The sequence below is a fragment of the Heterodontus francisci genome, chromosome 17 (genome assembly GCF_036365525.1).
Source record: "Heterodontus francisci isolate sHetFra1 chromosome 17, sHetFra1.hap1, whole genome shotgun sequence".
Classification (NCBI taxonomy): Eukaryota; Metazoa; Chordata; class Chondrichthyes; order Heterodontiformes; family Heterodontidae; genus Heterodontus; species Heterodontus francisci.
In genome coordinates this window covers 46817894-46837421 of record NC_090387.1, presented here as the reverse complement: position 1 = coordinate 46837421, position 19528 = coordinate 46817894, and the positions used below count along the sequence as shown (strand labels likewise).

The 19528-nt window shown below is 43.5% G+C and overlaps 1 protein-coding gene across 1 annotated transcript in view; it reads right to left on the bottom strand.

The window, feature by feature from the left end:
- The window catches only part of gpt2 (glutamic pyruvate transaminase (alanine aminotransferase) 2), a 69177-nt gene that overhangs the window by 34765 nt on the left and 14884 nt on the right, over positions 1-19528 (bottom strand). The window contains exon 2 of the mRNA XM_068049374.1: positions 1117-1206. Coding sequence (XP_067905475.1) covers positions 1117-1206 — 90 coding nt within the window. The remainder of the gene's footprint in view (positions 1-1116; positions 1207-19528) is intronic.

Here is a 19528-nt window from a genome sequence, read left to right as displayed (position 1 = left end):
AAAAAAAAAACTGTGCAACTGAAAAGAGTCTCCTAACCCCCAGTCCCACAGATATTACTGAGAAGTCAAAATTAGCCACATTCCTTCTACCATCTATGTCTACCAGTGTCCAGGATTGCAGCTATTATTGATGACCGGAATATATGTTATCAGCACATAAGTAACCCCATGCAGTGTACCAAAATATGTGGTTTCAAAATATTGTACACAATTCCAGAAATAAATTAAAAATCCAAGTACAACCATTTTAGGTGCCAAGCACTTTCAGAATGGCATAGAAGCTAAGACTGTATGTTAACAGAGTTGAACCGCCTCACCACAGATTTAAAAAAATTGAGTGTTTCCTGACAATGCAGCCAAGCACCGACATCATCTCTGTGGTCCAAACTGCACACATGTGCAGAACGCTTTCATCCTGCCAGTATGATGCTATGTGTGCGCAGCCTATGCCAGCACCTGAGAAGAGAGTGGGAAGCAGGGAAAGGAGGGGAGCAGGGTGCTGGAGGCAGAGGGAATCTCTTCCCCGCCAGTCTGCTCTTAAACTTGACCCACAAAAGCGAATTCACTGTGTGATTCTCCTGCAATCACCGCATTCACTTCCGTTCTCCCAGCTCCTTCCCCCAGCACTGCTCCCACCCTCCTCCACCCCTGGTTCCGCACCCTCCCAAGCAGCGATCGCGAGAGGGAGTGGGAAACTGTCTGTGGGGTATGGAGGTGGTGATGCGATCATGGCCATTGAGGAGATTTATGGTCAACTCACTTTTGTGTGTCAAATTGAGCAGTGCCATCTTTATTACTGGCAGCTGCCCGAGAAATCGCAGACAGTGACATTTCAGTTGATGAGGCTGCATTTGTGTATGTGCCAATACTGTGCCACCTAGTGGTTGCGTTGTCAGCAAACACAGCCTTAAAAAAAGCATTCCAATAAAATAACATAAAAATTAACAGCTACGACTGAAACCAACACAGTGTGGAAACCAACAAAAATTCAATGTTAAATAGGACTCTGCAGGGATTAACCTTTTCTTTCCAGACAAATGAAATTAAAAAAAAGTCTTTTAGGAAGCATTGCAATATATATTTTACACTCACACACACACACACACACACACATACCTGTCTCAGAAATGTGATCGGTTTCTGCCCCATTGCATGAGCATCTCCTATGTTAGCTCTGATTACTTCTGTGAAGGGCTTCTGGGCTCCCTGTGTACAAGACACACAGAACAATGTAATCACAGTCAAGTGCAAAGTGGCTATTTGCTACAAAAACAAGAAATGCTGGAATCACTCAGCAGGTCTGGCAGCATCTGTGGAAAGAGAAGCAGAGTTAACGTTTCAGGTCAGTGACCCTTCTTCAGAATTGAATAAAGAATTGAATGGATTATATATTTCCAAAGTCTTGCATTTATAGCACATCTGTTGCCCCAGGCTGTTCAAAGGCATTGTATCCATAAACTGTAGCCTCAGAGATCTTTCACGTCTATAGTTGTACCTCAGAGCATCACACAGCCAAAAAAGGAGGGCAAAAATTGTTAATCCAAACAATTTAAAATATAGCAATACAGAATGAGCAGACAACAGGAAAAAAAATCAAATTCTCCATTTCATCGTTAACATTCACACACCAAGTGCTCCAAACCAAGCAAATAATTTCAAGTTTTCAAATGTCTTATTTCTTCACTCAGGTTAGTACATGTAACACTATAACACACACTGAACTTGGCATGAAAAATGCATGTAAAAAGATTCCCACCTCCAAACTCAACAAATTGGCCCACCTTTTTGTCTAGGGCCTTAGCTGGAAATTTTCCCTGAAACTCTAATACTGTACATAGAAAAGATGCTGCACAGAAATTGCAGTTTTAACTCAACTCTTGTGGATCTCATTATCTAGAGTGTACCACGATAAGCCAGGTGATTAAAAAACCTCAGCCCCATCCATGTTTTTGTTACTTCCAAACTTGAGGAGGATATAAAGAGACTGCAAAGGGATTTAGATAGGTCAAGTGAGTGGACAAAAGTAGCATATTGTTTAAATGCAGTGAGATTGCAGAACTCTGCAGTAGAGGGATCTGGGTGCTGTGGTACATGAATCACAAAAAATTAGTACGCAAGTACAGCAAATGATTCGGAAGGCAAATGGAATGTTGTCATTTATTGCAAGGGAAATGGAATATAAAAGTAAGGAAGTTTTGCTCCAGTCGTACAGGGTATTGGTGAGACCACATCTGGAATACAGCATACAGTTTTGGTCTCCTTACTTAAGGATATAATTGCATTGGCAGTTCAGAGAAGGTTTACTTGACTGATTCCTGGGATGTAGGGGTTATCTTATGAGGAAAAGTTGGGCCTGTATCCAGTGAAGTTTAGAAGAATGAGAGGTGATCTTATTGAAACATAAGAGATCTCGAGGAGAGACCAAACGCAGATTGGGTGACCGCTTTGCAGAATACCTCCGCTCGGTCCGCAAGCATGATCTCGAGCTTCTGCTTGCTTGCCATTTTAATTCACCACCTTGTTCTCATGCCCACATTTCCATCCTCGGCCTGCTGCAGTGTTCTAGTGAACATCAACACAAGCTCGAGGAACAGCAGTTCATCTTCTGATTAGGCACTCTACAGCCTTCTGGACCCAACATTGAGTTCAATAATTTCAGACCATGAGCCCCATTATTTTTGGTTATTTATTATTTTATTTTGGTTATATTATATATTTATTTTCTTTTTAAAATTATTTTTTAACCACCTGCTAGTCTTAAACTTGTTTTTCATGTTTTTGCTTTCGTACAGAGCTGTTCATTATTCTACCATGAACACGGTCTCTGGACTATGCTTTGTCTTTCGCTACAGCTATTTAGCACTCCATTTGCATTCTGTTCCATGACATCTCTGTCATTTAATCTCTCCCCCTCCGTTCTATCACAGTCCTTCCTTCTTGTTCTTCTCCCCTTCCCCCACCCCCCCCACCACTTTCACTTGCTCAAAGACTGTTACATATCTAACTTTTGCCAGTTCTGATGAAGGGTCACAGACTTGAAACGTTAACCATTTCGTAAAACGTAAATGTTTCTCTCTACATAGATGCAGTTAAAAAATAAGGGGTCTCCCATCTAAGAGGGAGATAAGAAATTTTTCTCTGAGGATCGCTAGGCTGTGGAATTCTCTTCCCCAGAGAGCTGTGGAGGCAGGGTCATTGAATATTTTTAAGCCGGAGTTAGATAGATTCTTGAATGACAAGGGAGTCAAGTGATATAGGGCGCAGACAGTAAAGCACAGTTGAGGCCACAATCAGATCAGCCATGAACCTATCAAATGGTGGAGTAGGCTTGAAGGGCCGAATGGTCTACTCCTGCTCCTAATTCATATGTTATGTATTGTATGTTCGTATGATTATTCCAATGCCCTCTTGTCAGACATCCCATCTTCCACCTGCCATGAACTTGATCTCATCCAAAGCTGTGCTGCCCATATCCTAACCTATACCCAGGCCCCTCACCCATCAGCCTGTGCTCGCTGACCGATATTGACTCCTGGTCCACCAATGTTTTAACTTTAGAATTCCCATCCTTATGTTCAAATCTCTCCCATGGTCTTTACCCTCCCTATCTCTGTAACCTCCTCTAGCCCTACAACCCACAGAGAACTCTGCATTCCTCCAACTCTGGTCTCTTATGCATTCCACGCTCCTTTTACCCCACCAATGGCCACCATGCCATAGGCTCTGGAATTCCCTTCCAAAACCTCTACTCCTTTCCACCTCTCTTTTGTCTTTATGACCCCCCCCCCCACTTCGAACCTAACTGTTTGACCAAGTTTTTAGTCACCCCTCCTAATATATTTGGTTGTGTCAATTTTTATCTGATTATATTTCTTTTAATCATATAAATAACTGCTCGTGAAGAACCTATAGGCATTTTTCCACATTAAAAAGGAACTCTTTAAAAGCAAGTTGTCAGACGTTATAGTACAGGAGGCCATTCAGCCCATCGAGTCCAAGCCAGCTCTCTGTAAAGCAATCCATTCAGTCCCATTCCCCAGCTTTATCCCTGTGGCCCTGCAAGTTTACTTCCCTCAAGAGCCCAGCCAATATCCTTTTGAAATCATTGATTGTCTCTGCTTGCACCACCCTCATAGGTATCGAGTTCCAGGTCATTACCACTCGCTGCGTTCGCAAGTTCTTCCTCACCTCCCCCGTATATCTCTTGCCCAAAATCTTAAATCTGTGCTCTCTGGTTCTTGTACAATCAGCTTATGGGAACAGCTTTTCTTTGTCTACCTTACATCAACCTGTCATAATCTTGTACACCTCTATTAAATCTCCCCTCAATCTCCTTTGCTTCAAGGAGAACAACCACAGCTTCGCCAACTGTAACTAAAATTCCTCATCCCTAGAACCATTGTGGTAAATCTTCTCTGCACCCTCTCGAGGGCCTTCAGATCCTTCCTAAAATGTGATGACCAGAGCTAGAGGCATTGTTGTTGAAGTAGGAAAAAAAAGACAAAAATAAGGATTTTGCTCCCACCCAAATATCCTTTTATATAGTTTAAATCATGGAATGAAAATTCTTACCCAGTTGTTGTCCTTTGAGATAAGATGTTTGCAATGCTAAAGGAGACTGATGTTTATGCCAAGGCCAGAGGGGGATGTTTATGAGATGCTTGGATGCTGACCTGAAACAATGTGACTGGAGTCAATTAGGGGGCCTGGTCTGCGCCTTGGCAAAGAATCACGTTTAAATAATGGCTGCTGATAACTGAACACTGTGAACAATCACCCTTGTGCAACAATGATAACTTCAGCAAAGGAAGCAAAAGCAAAAATATCTCTCTTATAATCATGCAATAACTGAGAAAAAGGGAAGAGAAAATAAATCAATTAAGTACTTGCATTTTAAACAAATGCAAATCCACTACAGGAAACAGAGCAAAAAAATTATAGCGCAAATTAATGAGAATGAGTTTTACAGAGGGGAAGGACAGTACTGCATCTTGAAGTATGATGCAAACAGTACTAGCAATGTATCAGAGGGCTGTATTTTATAAGATGTGTAATATTTTAACTAATTAGTCATGTCCTATTACTTCACTAAAAGGATATTCTGGGCTTTGGACCTACGGGAAAAATACGGAGCGGATTAATGGAGCTCGAGGATCGTGGCCTAGAGCACTTACCTTCTGGGTGAGCAGCGGACCTGTGGGAAGAACACGGAACAAGGAGCGGATAAATGGAGCCCAAGGATCGTGGCCTACAACACATACCTTCCGGGAGAGGAGTAGACCTGTGGGGAAAACATGGAGCGAGCAGTGGATAAATAGAGCCCGAGGATCATGGCCTACAGCACTTGCCTTCCGGGAGAGCAGCAGCGAGGAGTCCAGGCGTGCCGGAGTTTGAAAACAAAGTAAACAGTGACATCACAGGATAGGTGCAAGGTGACTGGTTGGTGTGTAACTGCTGTTAGGGAATAACTCTAAATAATTGAGTTAGTACATTACTGTTAGGGCGTGTGCGTAAATAGCTTAATAATAACAAGCGAGTAGCTGTTTTTCTTTTGAGTAAGGTTTATTTGAACGAGTGAACTGTATTGAATTTTAGTAGGATTTATCAGTGCTAGTAAGGTTTTATTAATAATTCTAAGCTGTTGTAGTATTGGTAAGGTTTTTTTTTTAAGCAGTAGCAAAGGGTCAACTAATAAATAAATGAATGGCAGCGAGCTTCAACCTCGAGAGTGCACCTCCTGTGCTATGTGGGAGCTCCAGGATGCTTCCCGTATCCTGGAGAAGCATTTGTGCAGGAAGTGTCGTCAATTGAAGCAGCTTGAACTCCAGGTTTTGGAACTTCAGCGGCAGCTAGCGACACTGCGGTGCATTCACAAGGATGAGAGCTATGTGGATAGCACGTTTATAGATGTAGTCATCCCACAGCTGAAGAGTATGCAGGGAGAGAGGGAATGGGTGACACAGTGGCGCAGTGGTTAGCACCGCAGCCTCACAGCTCTAGCGACCCGGGTTCAATTCTGGGTACTGCCTGTGTGGAGTTTGCAAGTTCTCCCTGTGTCTGCGTGGGTTTCCTCCGGGTGCTCCGGTTTCCTCCCACAGCCAAAAGACTTGCAGGTTGATAGGTAAATTGGCCATTATAAATTGCCCCTAGTATAAGTAGGTGATAGGGAAATATGGGGACAGATGTGGATGTGGTAGGAATATGGGATTAGTGTAGGATTAGTATAAATGGGTGGTTGATGGTCGGCGCAGACTCGGTGGGCCGAAGGGCCTGTTTCAGTGCTGTATCTCTAAACTAAAAACCAGACAGTCAAAAAGAATCAGGCAGGTAGTGCAGGAGATCCCTGAATGTATCTCACTCTCCAACAAGTATTCAGTTCAGAATACTGAGGAAAGTGATGCTTCACCTAGGGAGTGCAGCCAGAGCCAGGTCCATGGCACCACAGGTGGCTCAGTTGCACAGGGAGGTACAGGGAAGACTGGAAGAGCCATAGGGATAGGTGATTCAATAGTCAGGGGAACAGACAGGCGCTTCTGTAGCTGCAGACGTGAATCCAGGATGGTGTGTTGCCTCCCTGGTGTCAGGGTCAAGGATGTCACTGAGCAGCTGCAGAGCATCCTGAAGGGGGAGGGTGAACAGCCAGCAATCTTGGTCCACATCGGAACCAACGACATAGGTAGGAAGAGGGATGTGGTCTTGCAGTCAGAATTTAGGGAGCTAGGTAAGAAATTAGCAAGCAGGACCTCAAAAGTAGTAACTCCAGATTACTCCCAGTGCCACATGCAAGTAAGTGAGTTTAGCAATAGAAGGATAAGACAGATGAATGCGTGGCTGGAAAGATGGTGCAAGAGGGAGGGCTTCAGATTCCTGGGACATTGGGACCGGCCCTGGGGGAGATGGGACCTGTACAGTCCGGACGGGTTGCACCTGAACAGAGCTGGGACTGAGTTCCTAGCGGACGTTTTGCTAGTTCTGTTGGGGAGGGTTTAAACTAGTTTGGCAGGTGGATGGGGACCCGAGGGTGGACTCAGCTGGGACAAAATCAAAAATTAAAATGGAAGGTGGAAAATTAATGGAGGAGACAGAGGAAACGAGGGTTAGAAAATTTTAAAAAACAACTTTTCCAGTGCTCAAGGGTATCTATTTCAATGCAAGGAGTATAGCAAATAAAGCAGATGAGCTGAGGGCACAGATAAGACACGTGGCAGTATGATATCATAGCTATTACAGAAACATGGCTTAAGGAGGGACAGGAATGGCAGCTCAACGTTCCTGGTTACAGGGCTTTCAGACACGATAGGGAGGGAGATAAGAAAAGGAGGGGGAGTGGCAATTTTGGTCAAGGAAACTATTACATCTGTGAGGAGGGATGATATGTTGGAAGGTTCATCAAATGAACCTATATGGATTGAGCTAAGTAACAAAAAAGGGGCAATCACACTGCTGGGAGTGTACTGTAGATCCCCAAACAATCACAGGGAGATAGAAGAGCAAATATGTAGGCAAATCTGAGAAGTGCAAGAACAATAGGGCAAGTAGGGGATTTAATTACCCCAATATTAACTGGGATAGTTTTATTGTGAAAAGAATTGAGGGAGCAGAATTCTTGAGGTGCATTTAGAAAAACTTTTTTGCCCAGTATGTAGCAAGTTCAACAGAGAGTGTAGTTTTAGACTTAGTTTTAGGAAATGAAGATGGGCAGGTGGAAGGAGTGGCAGTGGAAGAGCATTTTGGTGGTAGTGATCATAATTCAATCAGTTTTAACATAATTATGGAAAAGGACAGAGATAGAACAGGAGTTACAGTTCTCAATTGGGGCAAGGCTAATTTTACTAAACCGAGGAATGATTTAGCAAAAATGGACTGGAAACAGCTACTTGAAGGTAAATCAGTGTCAGAAAAGTGGGAGGCATTCAAAGGGGAGATTCAAGGGGTTCAGAATAAATATGTTCCCACAAAGAAAAAGTGTGAGGCGTCCAAATCTAGAGCCCCATGGCTGTCAAGGAGCCTACAGGGCAAGATAAGGCAGAAAAGGAAAGCTTATGTCCGACACAGAGAACTCAATACTACAGAAAGCCGAGAGGAGTATAGAACGTGGGGGGGTGAAATCAAAAAGGAAATTAGGAAAGCAAAAAGAGGACATGAAAGAATATTGGCAAGCAAAATCAAGGTGAACCCAAAGATGTTTCATCAATACATTAAGAGCAAGAGGATAACTAAGGAGAGAGTAGGGCCCATTAAAGACCAAAAAAGTAACCTATGTTTGGGGCGGAAGATGTTGGTATGGTTCTTGATGAATGCTTTGCGTCTGTCTTCACAAAAGAGGGGGACGATGCAGATATTGTAGTTAAGGAGGAAGTGTGTGAAGTATTGGATGTGATAAACATAGGGAGAGAGGATGTATTAATGGGATTAGCATCCTTGAAAGTTGATAACTCACCAGGGCCAGATGAAATGTATCCTAGGCTGTTAAAAGAAGCAAGTGAAGAAAAAGCAGAGGCTCTGACCATCATTTTCCAGTCCTCACTGGATACAGGTGTTGTGCTGGAGGATTGGAGAATTGCTAACGTTGTACCTCTGTTCAAAAAGGGAGCAAAGGATAGACCGAATAATTACAGGCCAGTCAGTCTAACCTCAGTAGTGGGCAAATTATTGGAATCTATTCTGAGACAGGATAAACTGTCACTCAAAGGCACAGGTTAATCAAGGATAGTCAGCATGGATTTGTTAAGGGAAGATCTTGTTTAACAAATTTGATCGAATTTTTTGAAGTAACAAGGAAGATAGATGAGGGTAGTGCAGTTGATGTGGTCTACATGGATTTTAGCAAGGCTTTTGACAAGGTCCCACATGGCAGACTGCTTAAAAAAATAAAATCCCAGAGGATCCAGGGAAATGCAGCAAGGTAGTACAAAATTGGCTCAGTGGCAGGAAACAAAGGGTAACTGTGGATGGCTGTTTTAGCAACTGGAGGGCTGTTTCCAGTGGCGTTCCACAGGGCTCAGTTCTGGGCCCCCTGATTTTTGTGGTGTATATTAACAATTTTGGACGTAAATTATGGGAGCATAGTCAAGAAGTTTGCAGATGACACAAAGATTGGCCATGTGGTATATAGCGAGGAGGATAGCTGTAGGCTGCAGGAAAATATTGATGGTCTGGTCAGATGGGCAGAAAAGTGGCAAATGGAATTCAACTTGGAGAAGTGTGAGGCGATGTATTTGGGGAGGTCAAACAAAGCAAAGGAATACATGATTAATGGGAAAATACTGAGAAGTGCAGAGGAAGTAAGGAACCTTGGAGTGAATGTCCACAGTTCCCTGAAGGTAGCAGGTCAGGTCAATAAGGTGGTTAAGAAGGCATATGGAATCCTTTCCTTTATTATCCGAGGTATAGAATACAAGAGCAGGGAGGTTATACTGGGACTGTATAACTCATTGGTTAGGCCACAACTTGAGTACTGTGCGCAGTTCTGGTCAACTCATTACAGAAAGGATGTAATTGCACTAGAGAGGATACAGAGGAGATTTATGAGGATGAGGACTGGGAAAATGCAGCTATGAGGAAAGATTGGATAGTCTGGGGATGTTCTCCTTGGAACAGAGAAGGCCGAGGGGAGATCTGATTGAAATGTACAAAATTTTGAGGGGCCTGGATAGAGTGGAGGTGAAGGGTCTATTCACCTTAGCAAAGAGGTCAGTGACAAGGGGGAAAAGATTTAAAGTAATTGGTAGAAAAACTAGAGGGGAGATGAGGAAAAACTTTTTCACCCAAAGGGTGATGATGGTCCGGAACTCAATGCCTGAAAGGGCAGAGACCCTCAACTCATTCAAAAGGAGTCTGGATATGCACCTCAAGTGCCGTAAGCTGCAGGGCTACGGACCAAATGCCGGAAGGTGGGTTTAGAATAGGTGGCTTTTCGGACGGCACAGACACGATGGGCCAAGTGGCTTCTTTCTGTGCCTTAACTTTCTATGATTCTAATTCTGATGGATAATGTAGCAGACTACTTCACAGTACAGGGGAGTTATAACTGTCGGATTCTTGCCATATTTTGAGGAATATAACTAAGGAAAATGCCGTTCGTATTGTAATCAGTCTCAGTTGAGATTTAGTGTGGAAAACACAAGCTTGCTAACTCTGGCCATCAAAATCAGCTATCCATAGACTAAGCAAGCATTCTGAGAGATTATTTTCAACATATGTGTCAGCTGAACAAATATGACACTCTACAGGGTCAAGTTACAGACTGTTCTTTCATGCCTTGGATTTTGTGTCACATTGGATGCTACATATGAGAAAAGATCTAGCAAAGAGGTAGCAGGGTTTAAGATGCTATTTACTACAATTCACAAAAAACAAGCATGAACACTGTCTAAAAGAGCCACATTATTTCAGGTGCCTCTGGAAAAGCAATTTTATAAACCTAATTAGCAGGAATGATTTGGAAGCAGAATCAAAAACAAAGATTTAACATCATGCTTTCATTTAACACAATGTTGTCACAAATTGAAATTCCCTTTAAAACACAAATTAAAAAGGACAATGACTTTCTGTAATTTATACCTGGCCCATAATAAAAACTACCAGAAATGACACAAAAAACGAAAACATTACATCCATTGTTAATGACTTTGCACAAGGCAAAATGCAAATCAAGGTTTAAAGCTTATCTAGGGACTGTAAATTCTGAAACCCAAGTGAAATTTCAGATCAACATTTCTAATGTCAGTGATGCCACTGACAATCTTGACTTTGGCTTCATTTTTGCAAGATAATTGAGGCAATTAGTACTTCAATCTGCATTTGTATAGTGTCTTCAACATAATAATGTCACATGGTGCTTTAAGAGAGACACAGGGACAGACCAAGCAGTAGAGGATTTAGGAGACTTGGCTAAGGTTAGTCAAGAAGATAGATATTTAAAAATTTGGAGAGGTAATCAGCAAAGGGGAGAAAGTTTAGGTCAGCAATTCCAGAGGATGAGACCAGCACAACTGAAAGTTCTGCCATCACGTAAGGAAAGTCAGGGATGGGGGAAATGCACTGCATTGTTCTGACTCTGGGCTGCTGAGTGTATGGGATTGACAAACTGCAGGAGGAGGCTGGGGTAAAGTTTGGGGGCGGGGGAGGGGAGTAAGGTAAATTGCTTGTGTGTCATGAAAGCAGGGAGGGTAGGTGCAGGGTGGTTAAGTTATACAAAGAGGGTACCAAGGATGAAACCTGGTCATATCTTGGGAGGCAACAGTGCAGGATCAAGAGAAGCCACTATTTGAAATGGAACCAGTTAAGGGTGGTCCCCTAAAACAATGGGGAAAGATGGGGTGCAGGAGCAGAGGGACCTGGGGGCATATGTGCACAAATAATTGAAGGTAGCAGGGCAGACAGAGAAAACAGCTAACAAAGCATAAGGGATCATGGGCTTTATAAATAGAGGCATAGAGTATAAAAGTGAGTAAGTTATGTTGAACCTGTATAAAACACTGGTGCAGCCTCAACTGAAGCACTGTGTCCAATTCTGAGAACCACACTTTAGAAAGGAGGGTAAGGCATTAGAGAGGGTACAGAAAAGATTTGCGAGAATGAAGTTCCTCATTCCTGGAACCAGTTACATGGATAGATTGGAGAAGCTGGGGCTGTTCTCCTTGGAGAAGAGACGATTAAGAAGAGATTTGATAGAGATGTTCAAAATCATGAGGGGTCTAGTCAGAGCAGATATGGAGAAACTGTTCCCATTGGCGGAAGGGTTGAGAACTGGGGACACTGATTTAAGGCATTTGGCAATAGAACCAAGAACATGATGAGGAAAAACTTTTTTTTTTTTAAATGCAGCACGTACCTGGAATGTACTGCCCAAGTATGTGGTGGAGGCAGATTCAATCCTGGCTTTCAAAAGAGAATCAGTTAATTATGTGAAACAAAAAAAAAAGCAGGCTACAAAGAAAAGGCAGGGGAGTGAGACTAGATGAGTGTTCTTGCAGAAAGACAGCATGGTCACGATGGGCTGAATGGCCTCCTTCTGTGTTGTAATGATTTTATGATTCTATGAGTGATTAACTGTACGGATGGCTACAGAAGTAGAAAGAGGAAGCAAAAGCACCACCATTCAGTAAAGATGGATAATAAGTATCCAAGGTAATTTTAGTGCTGTTGTCAGGAGGGAACTAGCTGGAGGATTCAGGCCAAATTTGAGAGGTGGACCCATGCTGAGTGGCAACAATGCTTTCAAGGAGATTGGAGAGGAAAGGAAGGTTTGATTGCGGAGAATAATTGGAATGAATAGAGAGCAGAAGGGAGGCCTCAAAGAGGAGATAAGCCTTGTGCAGGGTGAGGACAGAAGAGATGCGAAGAGATTTTGTTGGGAAACGTGAGATCAAGACTGTAATGGCAGAGGGTAAACATGATAACAGCAGCCTCACAGATAGTCTCAATCTTAAGAGCCGAAGCAAGTCATAAGCTCCTTACTCTTGACTTGAGGTGCAAGGATGGATGAGGTCAGAGAAGGCAGTTAGTGAGTACAGCAGTTGTCTGGAAATGTCCAGGATGATTCTGGAATAGGAGGAATATTTGGCTGACAAAGAGACACAGTATTCCTGAAGGTGGTCAAGCCAGATTGGGCAAGGTACAGCCAGACTGGTCATGTGCCAGGCCCACTTAATTGCATTTGAGGGTGCAGAGATGGGAGTTACACCATGGAAGCGACAGAACTGGGAGACCACAAATGAGAGTTAGAAGGGACGAGTAAATAAACGGGGTGCTGATTATTTCTAGCTCCCTCACCTGTACACTCAAGCTCCCAGAGTTTAGGGAAGGAAGAGAGGAAAGAAGGAATGGAAAGGAGATTAATGAGGTTTTCGCCTGATGAATGGGATGCTTGCTGGGAAAGGTAGCATGTGTTTCTGTTCAGGGAGACAACAGCGTAGTAATGGCACAACAGTAGATGCCAAGGATGGAGCTGAGGAGAATGTTGGGCAGATCCATGAGGGATTTGAGCCTGAAATAGCAGAAGAGGAAATAAACAGGGGCAGAGAAAAGGGGAAGGAACATATTTTTTTTAAAAAAACAGAAGGAAAAATGGGGCAAGACCATGCGTGTGAAATACAGCACAGGAGTGGAAAATCTAAAGAGCCAAATTAAAATGGAGAGTCCAGGTTTGGGGCCAGGACCCAGTTTGTTGGCGAAAAAAATAAGAGGCTGGCAGCAGCGAAGGGTTGAGTTTCTAAAAGCAGAGGATTGTTTGATGCCTGGTACAGTACAGCAGTGACCCAGGTTCATCTGTTGGTGGAATAAAAACAAAGTGCTGGAAATACTCAGCAGGTCTGGCAGCATCTGTGAAGAGAGAAACAGAGTTAACGTTTTAGGTCTGTTGGTGGGTTAGAGGAATGGGAGCAGGGGGGCTAGCAAGGAGGATGCTGGAGGAGGGATCAGAAAAAAGTGGGTGACTGTTGAAAGGTGCAGCGTCTGGTCAGAGGTTATTATGACTTCACTTTGTCTGTATCCTTGCCAAAATCAGAGATTAATTACCTGGGTTGGCATAGCAGAGGACTATGCGAGTGTCCCATAATTCCCATAGCAAACAAGCCCGGTCAGTTGAGGCTAAGTCACTTGCAGGACAAGAAACTGACAGTTTAGTGGTACCTGCAACAGCAATCAGCAGCAGGCAATGACAGAGCAATGAGTAGGTTGAAGTGGCAAAACAGTAGAAAAAAGTATGGATCTCTGAGGAGAAACGAATGGAAAGACCCAGCTGCAGAAGCAGCATCATCAGCAGCAGAGTTCCAGCATCAATGGCATCCCTGCCAATAGGAGTGTCCTCAACCTCAAAAACAAACATTTTTTACTTGGCAAATTCTTCCTGGACACTCACTCACACACCTGCTGTTATGCAGTGTTACAAAGAGGCTGTTTTGTTTAAACCAATGCTTCTAAAAACATTAAGGCAAAAAGCAAAATACTGCAAATCTGAAATAAAAACAGAAATTATTGGAAATATTCAGCAGTTCTGGTAGCATCTGTGGAAACAGAAACAGTGTTAACGTTTCAGGTCAATGTTCTTTCATCAGATATGCTGCCAGACATGAATATTTCCTGCAATTTCTGTTTTTATTACCTCTGAAGACATTGGTAGCTGCCTGCTTTAGAGAAGGCATTCGCTTTTGGTATGCATAGATTAAGTGGTTCAATCCACTCATGCACATCATAAATATATCTTTCTAACCAATACAGACATTCTAAGCAAGTTGGGGAATATTTTATGGCTAGCAATAGTCACTAACTGTGGCTTTCAAACAACTGTCAGGGTTAGTTAGTTAGTCTCCGCTTAGTCCGCAAGCAGGACCCTGAGCTTCCGGTTGCTTGCCATTTCAACACTCCCCCCTGCTCTCATGCTCACATCTCTGTCCTGGGATTGCTGCAGTGTTCCAGTGAACATCAACGCAAGCTCGAGGAACAGCATCTCATCTACCGATTAGGCACACTACAGCCTGCCGGACTGAACATTGAGTTCAATAATTTCAGAGCACGACAGCCCCCCATTTTACTTTCATTTTTAGTTATTTTTTCTTCCTTTTTTTTTTACATTCCTTTTTACACTTTTTACAATCTTTTTTTGCATTAATTTCATTTCATCTTAGTTTGTTCAGTTTGCTTACCCACTGTTTTTTTCAGGTTGTCTTTCTTCAGGTTTGCACTTGCTGCTGTTCAATATTCAGTGTATTCACACCTAATCTGTACTAATGCTTTGTCTTTCAACACACCATTAACATATTGTTTGCCTTTGCTCCGTGACCTTTTGGTCAGCTATGTGGCCTGGTCCAATCTGCACCTTCTCCTTTGTTATCTCTTGCCCCACCCCCACCTCACTTGTTTATAATCTGTGACTTTTCTAATATTTGTCAGTTCCGAAGAAGGGTCACTGACCCGAAACGTTAACTCTGCTTCTCTTTCCACAGATGCTGCCAGACCTGCTGAGTGATTCCAGCATTTCTTGTTTTTGTTTCAGATTTCCAGCATCCGCAGTATTTTGCTTTTAGTTAGTTAGTTAGTTAGGGATACAGCACTGAAACAGGTCCTTCAGCCCACCGAGTCTGTGCCGAACATCAACCACCCATTTATACTAATCCTACACTAACCCCATATTCCAACCACATCCCCACCTGTCCCTATATTTCCCTACCACCTACCTATACTAGGGACAATTTATAATGGCCAATTTACCTATCAACCTGCAAGTCTTTGGCATGTGGGAGGAAACCGGAGCACCCGGAGGAAACCCACGCAGACACAGGGAGAACTTGCAAACTCCACACAGGCAGTACCCAGAATTGAACCCGGGTTGCTGGAGCTGTGAGGCTGCGGTGCTAACCACTGCGCCGCCCTTACAGAAAACTTAAAAAGTCATTTTGTAACACAAAAAGGTTAAAGTGGCACTAAACACACTAAAACTGGAAGTTGCATTGACTCTTTAAAGTGTTCATTGCACTTATGAGTCAGTCTGATTCAACAGAATTTTCTACGGAATAGGAATCTAATGAAAAGACCACTCATTAACCTTGTCTTTATATTCAAGTGCAGAGTTGGGGGCGGCACAGTGGTGCAGTGGTTAGCACCGCAGCCTCACAGCTCCAGCAACCCGGGTTCAGTTCTGGGTACTGCCTGTGTGGAGTTTGCAAGTTCTCCCTGTGTCTGCGTGGGTTTCTGCCGGGTGCTCCGGTTTCCTCCCACATGCCAAAGACTTGCAGGTTGATAGGTAAATTGGCCATTGTAAATTGCCCCTAGTGTAGGTAGGTGGTAGGAGAATGGTGGGGATGTGGTAGGGAATATGGGGTTAATGTAGGCTTAGTATAAATGGGTGGTTGTTGGTCAGCACAGACTCGGTGGGCCGAAGGGCCTGTTTCAGTGCTGTATCTCTCTCTATGACTCAATGAATGAGAACAATCCAACCAATTCTGAAGCTACAGGGATTTGAAACACAATACTTACAGTAAGACAGGCTCATAACAGGAAACTTCTGTTGAAACTGGAGAAGCCTTGTTCAACTACAAAAAAGCTAGATTACAAAATGGACCTCATCGATAAGTGACAAAGGCTGAAACTAGGAGGGTATTCTCCTATCACTTTCAATCTAGACATAATCTTGCTTAATGCTGATTGAGTTAGCTATGCAAATTTACTATTCATTCACGACACAATGGTTTTTTTTTTCATTTTACTGAGGGACAATTTCTTACATCAAGGGGAATTGAATTTTAAAGCTGAAGCAGGTTGGAATGAAAAACATTTGCTCCCAGAAGATTCACATTACAGGAAATAAATCAAGTTAAAACAACATGAAAGGTGTTCAAGAGCACTATTGGTTGAAGAGGACTGGAGTTATCAGGTTAAATATTTATAAATCTGATACATGCTGGATCTACAAAATACAGACTGACTTGATCTTCTCAGTAGATATAGATCGATTCCACACACACACACACACACACACAAACAGAGTACCTACCCAGCCTACACCAGTGCCCCAAGTAAACTCTCCCTTTTAAGTCACCACTTTTAATAAAGAGTAAGAACACACTGCTTTAATTTGATGCCTGCCCAGAGAGCTCTTGAAAAGACTGAACTCGTGATTTATCATCACTTGCCTGGACGAGTGCAGCTCCAACACTCAAGAAGCTCGACACCATCCAGGACAAAGCAGGCTGCTTGATTAGCACCCCATCCACTAACATTCACTCCCCCCACCACCGACGCACAGTGGCAGCAGTGTGTACCATCTACAAGATGCACTGCAGCAACGCACTAAGGCTCCTTAGACAGCACCTTCCAAACCTGCAACCTCTACCAATTAGAAGGACAAGGGTAGCAAATGCATAGGAACTCCACCACCTGCAAGTTCCCCTCCAAGTCACACACCAACTTGACTTGGAACTATATCGCCGTTCCCTGAATGTCGCTGGGTCAAAATCCTGGAACTCCCTTCCTAACAGCACTATGGGTGTACCTATCTCACATGGACTGCAGCGGTTCAAGAAGGCAGGTCACCACCACCTTCTCAAGGGAAATTTGGGATGGGCAATAAATGCTGGCCTAGCCAGCAATGCCTACATCCCATGAACGAATAAAAAAAAATTATGTAGTTGGAAGTCAGTCAGGAGTGCACTGGAACAGTCAAGTCCAGAGGTAACAAAGGCATGGATAAGGGTTACAGCAGCAGATCAGCTGAGGTCGGGGTGGAGTGATGTTATGGGGCAGAATTAGGCTGTCATAGTGATGGTGTGGTTATGTAGTTGAAAGCTTACCTTGGAGTTTATGGTGGGGATTGAAGGCAATGGTTTCAGTCTTCCCAGTATTAGCTGGAGGCAATTTCATACAGTACTGGATGTTGGACAAGCAGTCTGACAATTTAAAGACAGGAGGGGTTGAGGGCGATGGTGGTGAGGTAGAACTTAGTATCATCAGTGTACAATGAATTTATTCTTATGCCCCTTTCTCCCCTAACAGTTAGTAGGCAAAAGCACCACACGGTGTGGCACTAAATTACACAGACTAAGAAAATTCCAGGTTTAATTCATGATCAAAGCAAAATTAGCCAATTTCAGCCTGGTGGCAATAGAGTCAAGGGACATGACACTCTCCCCACGGTCTCCAGATTAGGGGTGAAGGTGAATGGTTCCTATTTCTCACTTCTTTCTAGTGGCCTCCCACAAGAAGGATACATTAGCCTTAAAGGATGTACAGCTCAGATTTACCAGAATTCTAGCAGGACTTAAAATGTTAAAAAGGAGTCTCATTCCATAAGATTTTAATTATTGTTGGAGATAGTTTTAAAAAATTACAGGTTAGCTTGATGGGCCTGGAGGAAACATTTGCTCCACCTGGCCCACAGGCAGTGCTGTCAATGCATTTACCTGATGGATCCAGCCCTTCTTGCCTCAGTGCTAGGGAAATTATTAGAGAGGATTCTTCGGGACAGGATTTACTCTCATTTGGAAACAAATGAACTTATTAGCGAGAGGCAGCATGGTTTTGTGAAGGGAAGGTCGTGTCTCACTAATTTGATTGAGTTTTTTGAGGAAGTGACGAAGATGATTGATGAAGGAAGGGCAGAGGATGTTATCTATATGGACTTCAGTAAAGCCATTGACAAGGTCCCTCATCGCAGACTGGTACAAAAGGTGAAGTCACACGGGATCAGAGGTGAGCTGGCAAGATGGATACAGAACTGTCTCAGTCATAGAAGACAGAGGGTAGCAGTGGAAGGGTGCTTTTCTGAATGGAGGGATGTGACTAGTGGTGTTCCACAGGGATCAGTCCTGGGACCTTTGCTCTTTGTAGTATATATAAATGATTTGGAGGAAAATGTAGCTGGTCTGATTAGTAAGTTTGCGGACGACACAAAGGTTGGAGGAGTTGCGGATAGCGATGAGGATTGTTAGAGGATACAGCAGGATATAGATTGGTTGGAGACTTGGGCGGAGAAATGGCAGATGGAGTTTAATCCGGACAAATGTGAGGTAATGCTTCTTGGAAGGTCTAATGCAGGTGGGAAGTATACAGTAAATGGCAGAACTCTTAGGAGTATTGACAGGCAGAGAGATCTGGGTGTACAGGTCCACAGGTCACTGAAAGTGGCAACGCAGGTGGATAAGGTAGTCAAGAAGGCATAGGGCATGCTTGCCTTCATCGGTCGGGGCATAGAGTGTAAAAATTGGCAAGTCATGCTGCAGCTGCACAGAACTTTAGTTAGGCCACACTTAGAATATTGCGTGCAATTCTGGTTGCCACACTACCAGAAGGACATGGAGGCTTTGGAGAGGGTACAGAAGAGGTTTACCAGGATGTTTCCTGGTCTGGAGGGCATTAGCTATGAGGAGAGGTTGGATAAACTCGGATTGTTTTCACTGGAACAACGGAAGTGGAGGGGCGACACGATAAGAGGTTTACAAAGTTATGAGCGGCATGGACAGAGTGGATAGTCAGAAGCTTTTTCCCAGGGTGTAAGAGTCAGTTACTCGGGGACATAGGTTTAAGGTGAGAGGGGCAAAGTTTAGAGGGGATGTGCGAGGCAAGTTCTTTACACAGAGGGTGGTGAGTGCCTGGAACTTGCTGCCAGGGGAGGTGGTGGAAGCAGGTACGATTGCGATGTTTAAGAGGCATCTTGACAAATACATGAATAGGATGGGAATAGAGGGATATGGTCCCCGGAAGTGCAGAAGGTTTTAGTTTAGGCAGGCATCAAGATCGGCGCAGGCTTGGAGGGCCGAATGGCCTGTTCCTGTGCTGTACTGTTCTTTGGTTCTCTTTTTACCTACGATGTTTTCTGAGGCTCAGGAAACCTGGTTCACAGTGGCTGGAAACAGAAACCTTGTTAAAATGGAGGCATGCAGCCTCTTTATGAGATTTTTATGACAGATCTGCCTCCTGAGAGCAGTTTGGTCACCCACCCCTTGTCCCATCTCCATTAAAACTGGAAGAGGGTGGACTCGATGCGGGTTGGGTTCCTTTTTCAGATTTTTAACATTTTAACCACCTGACC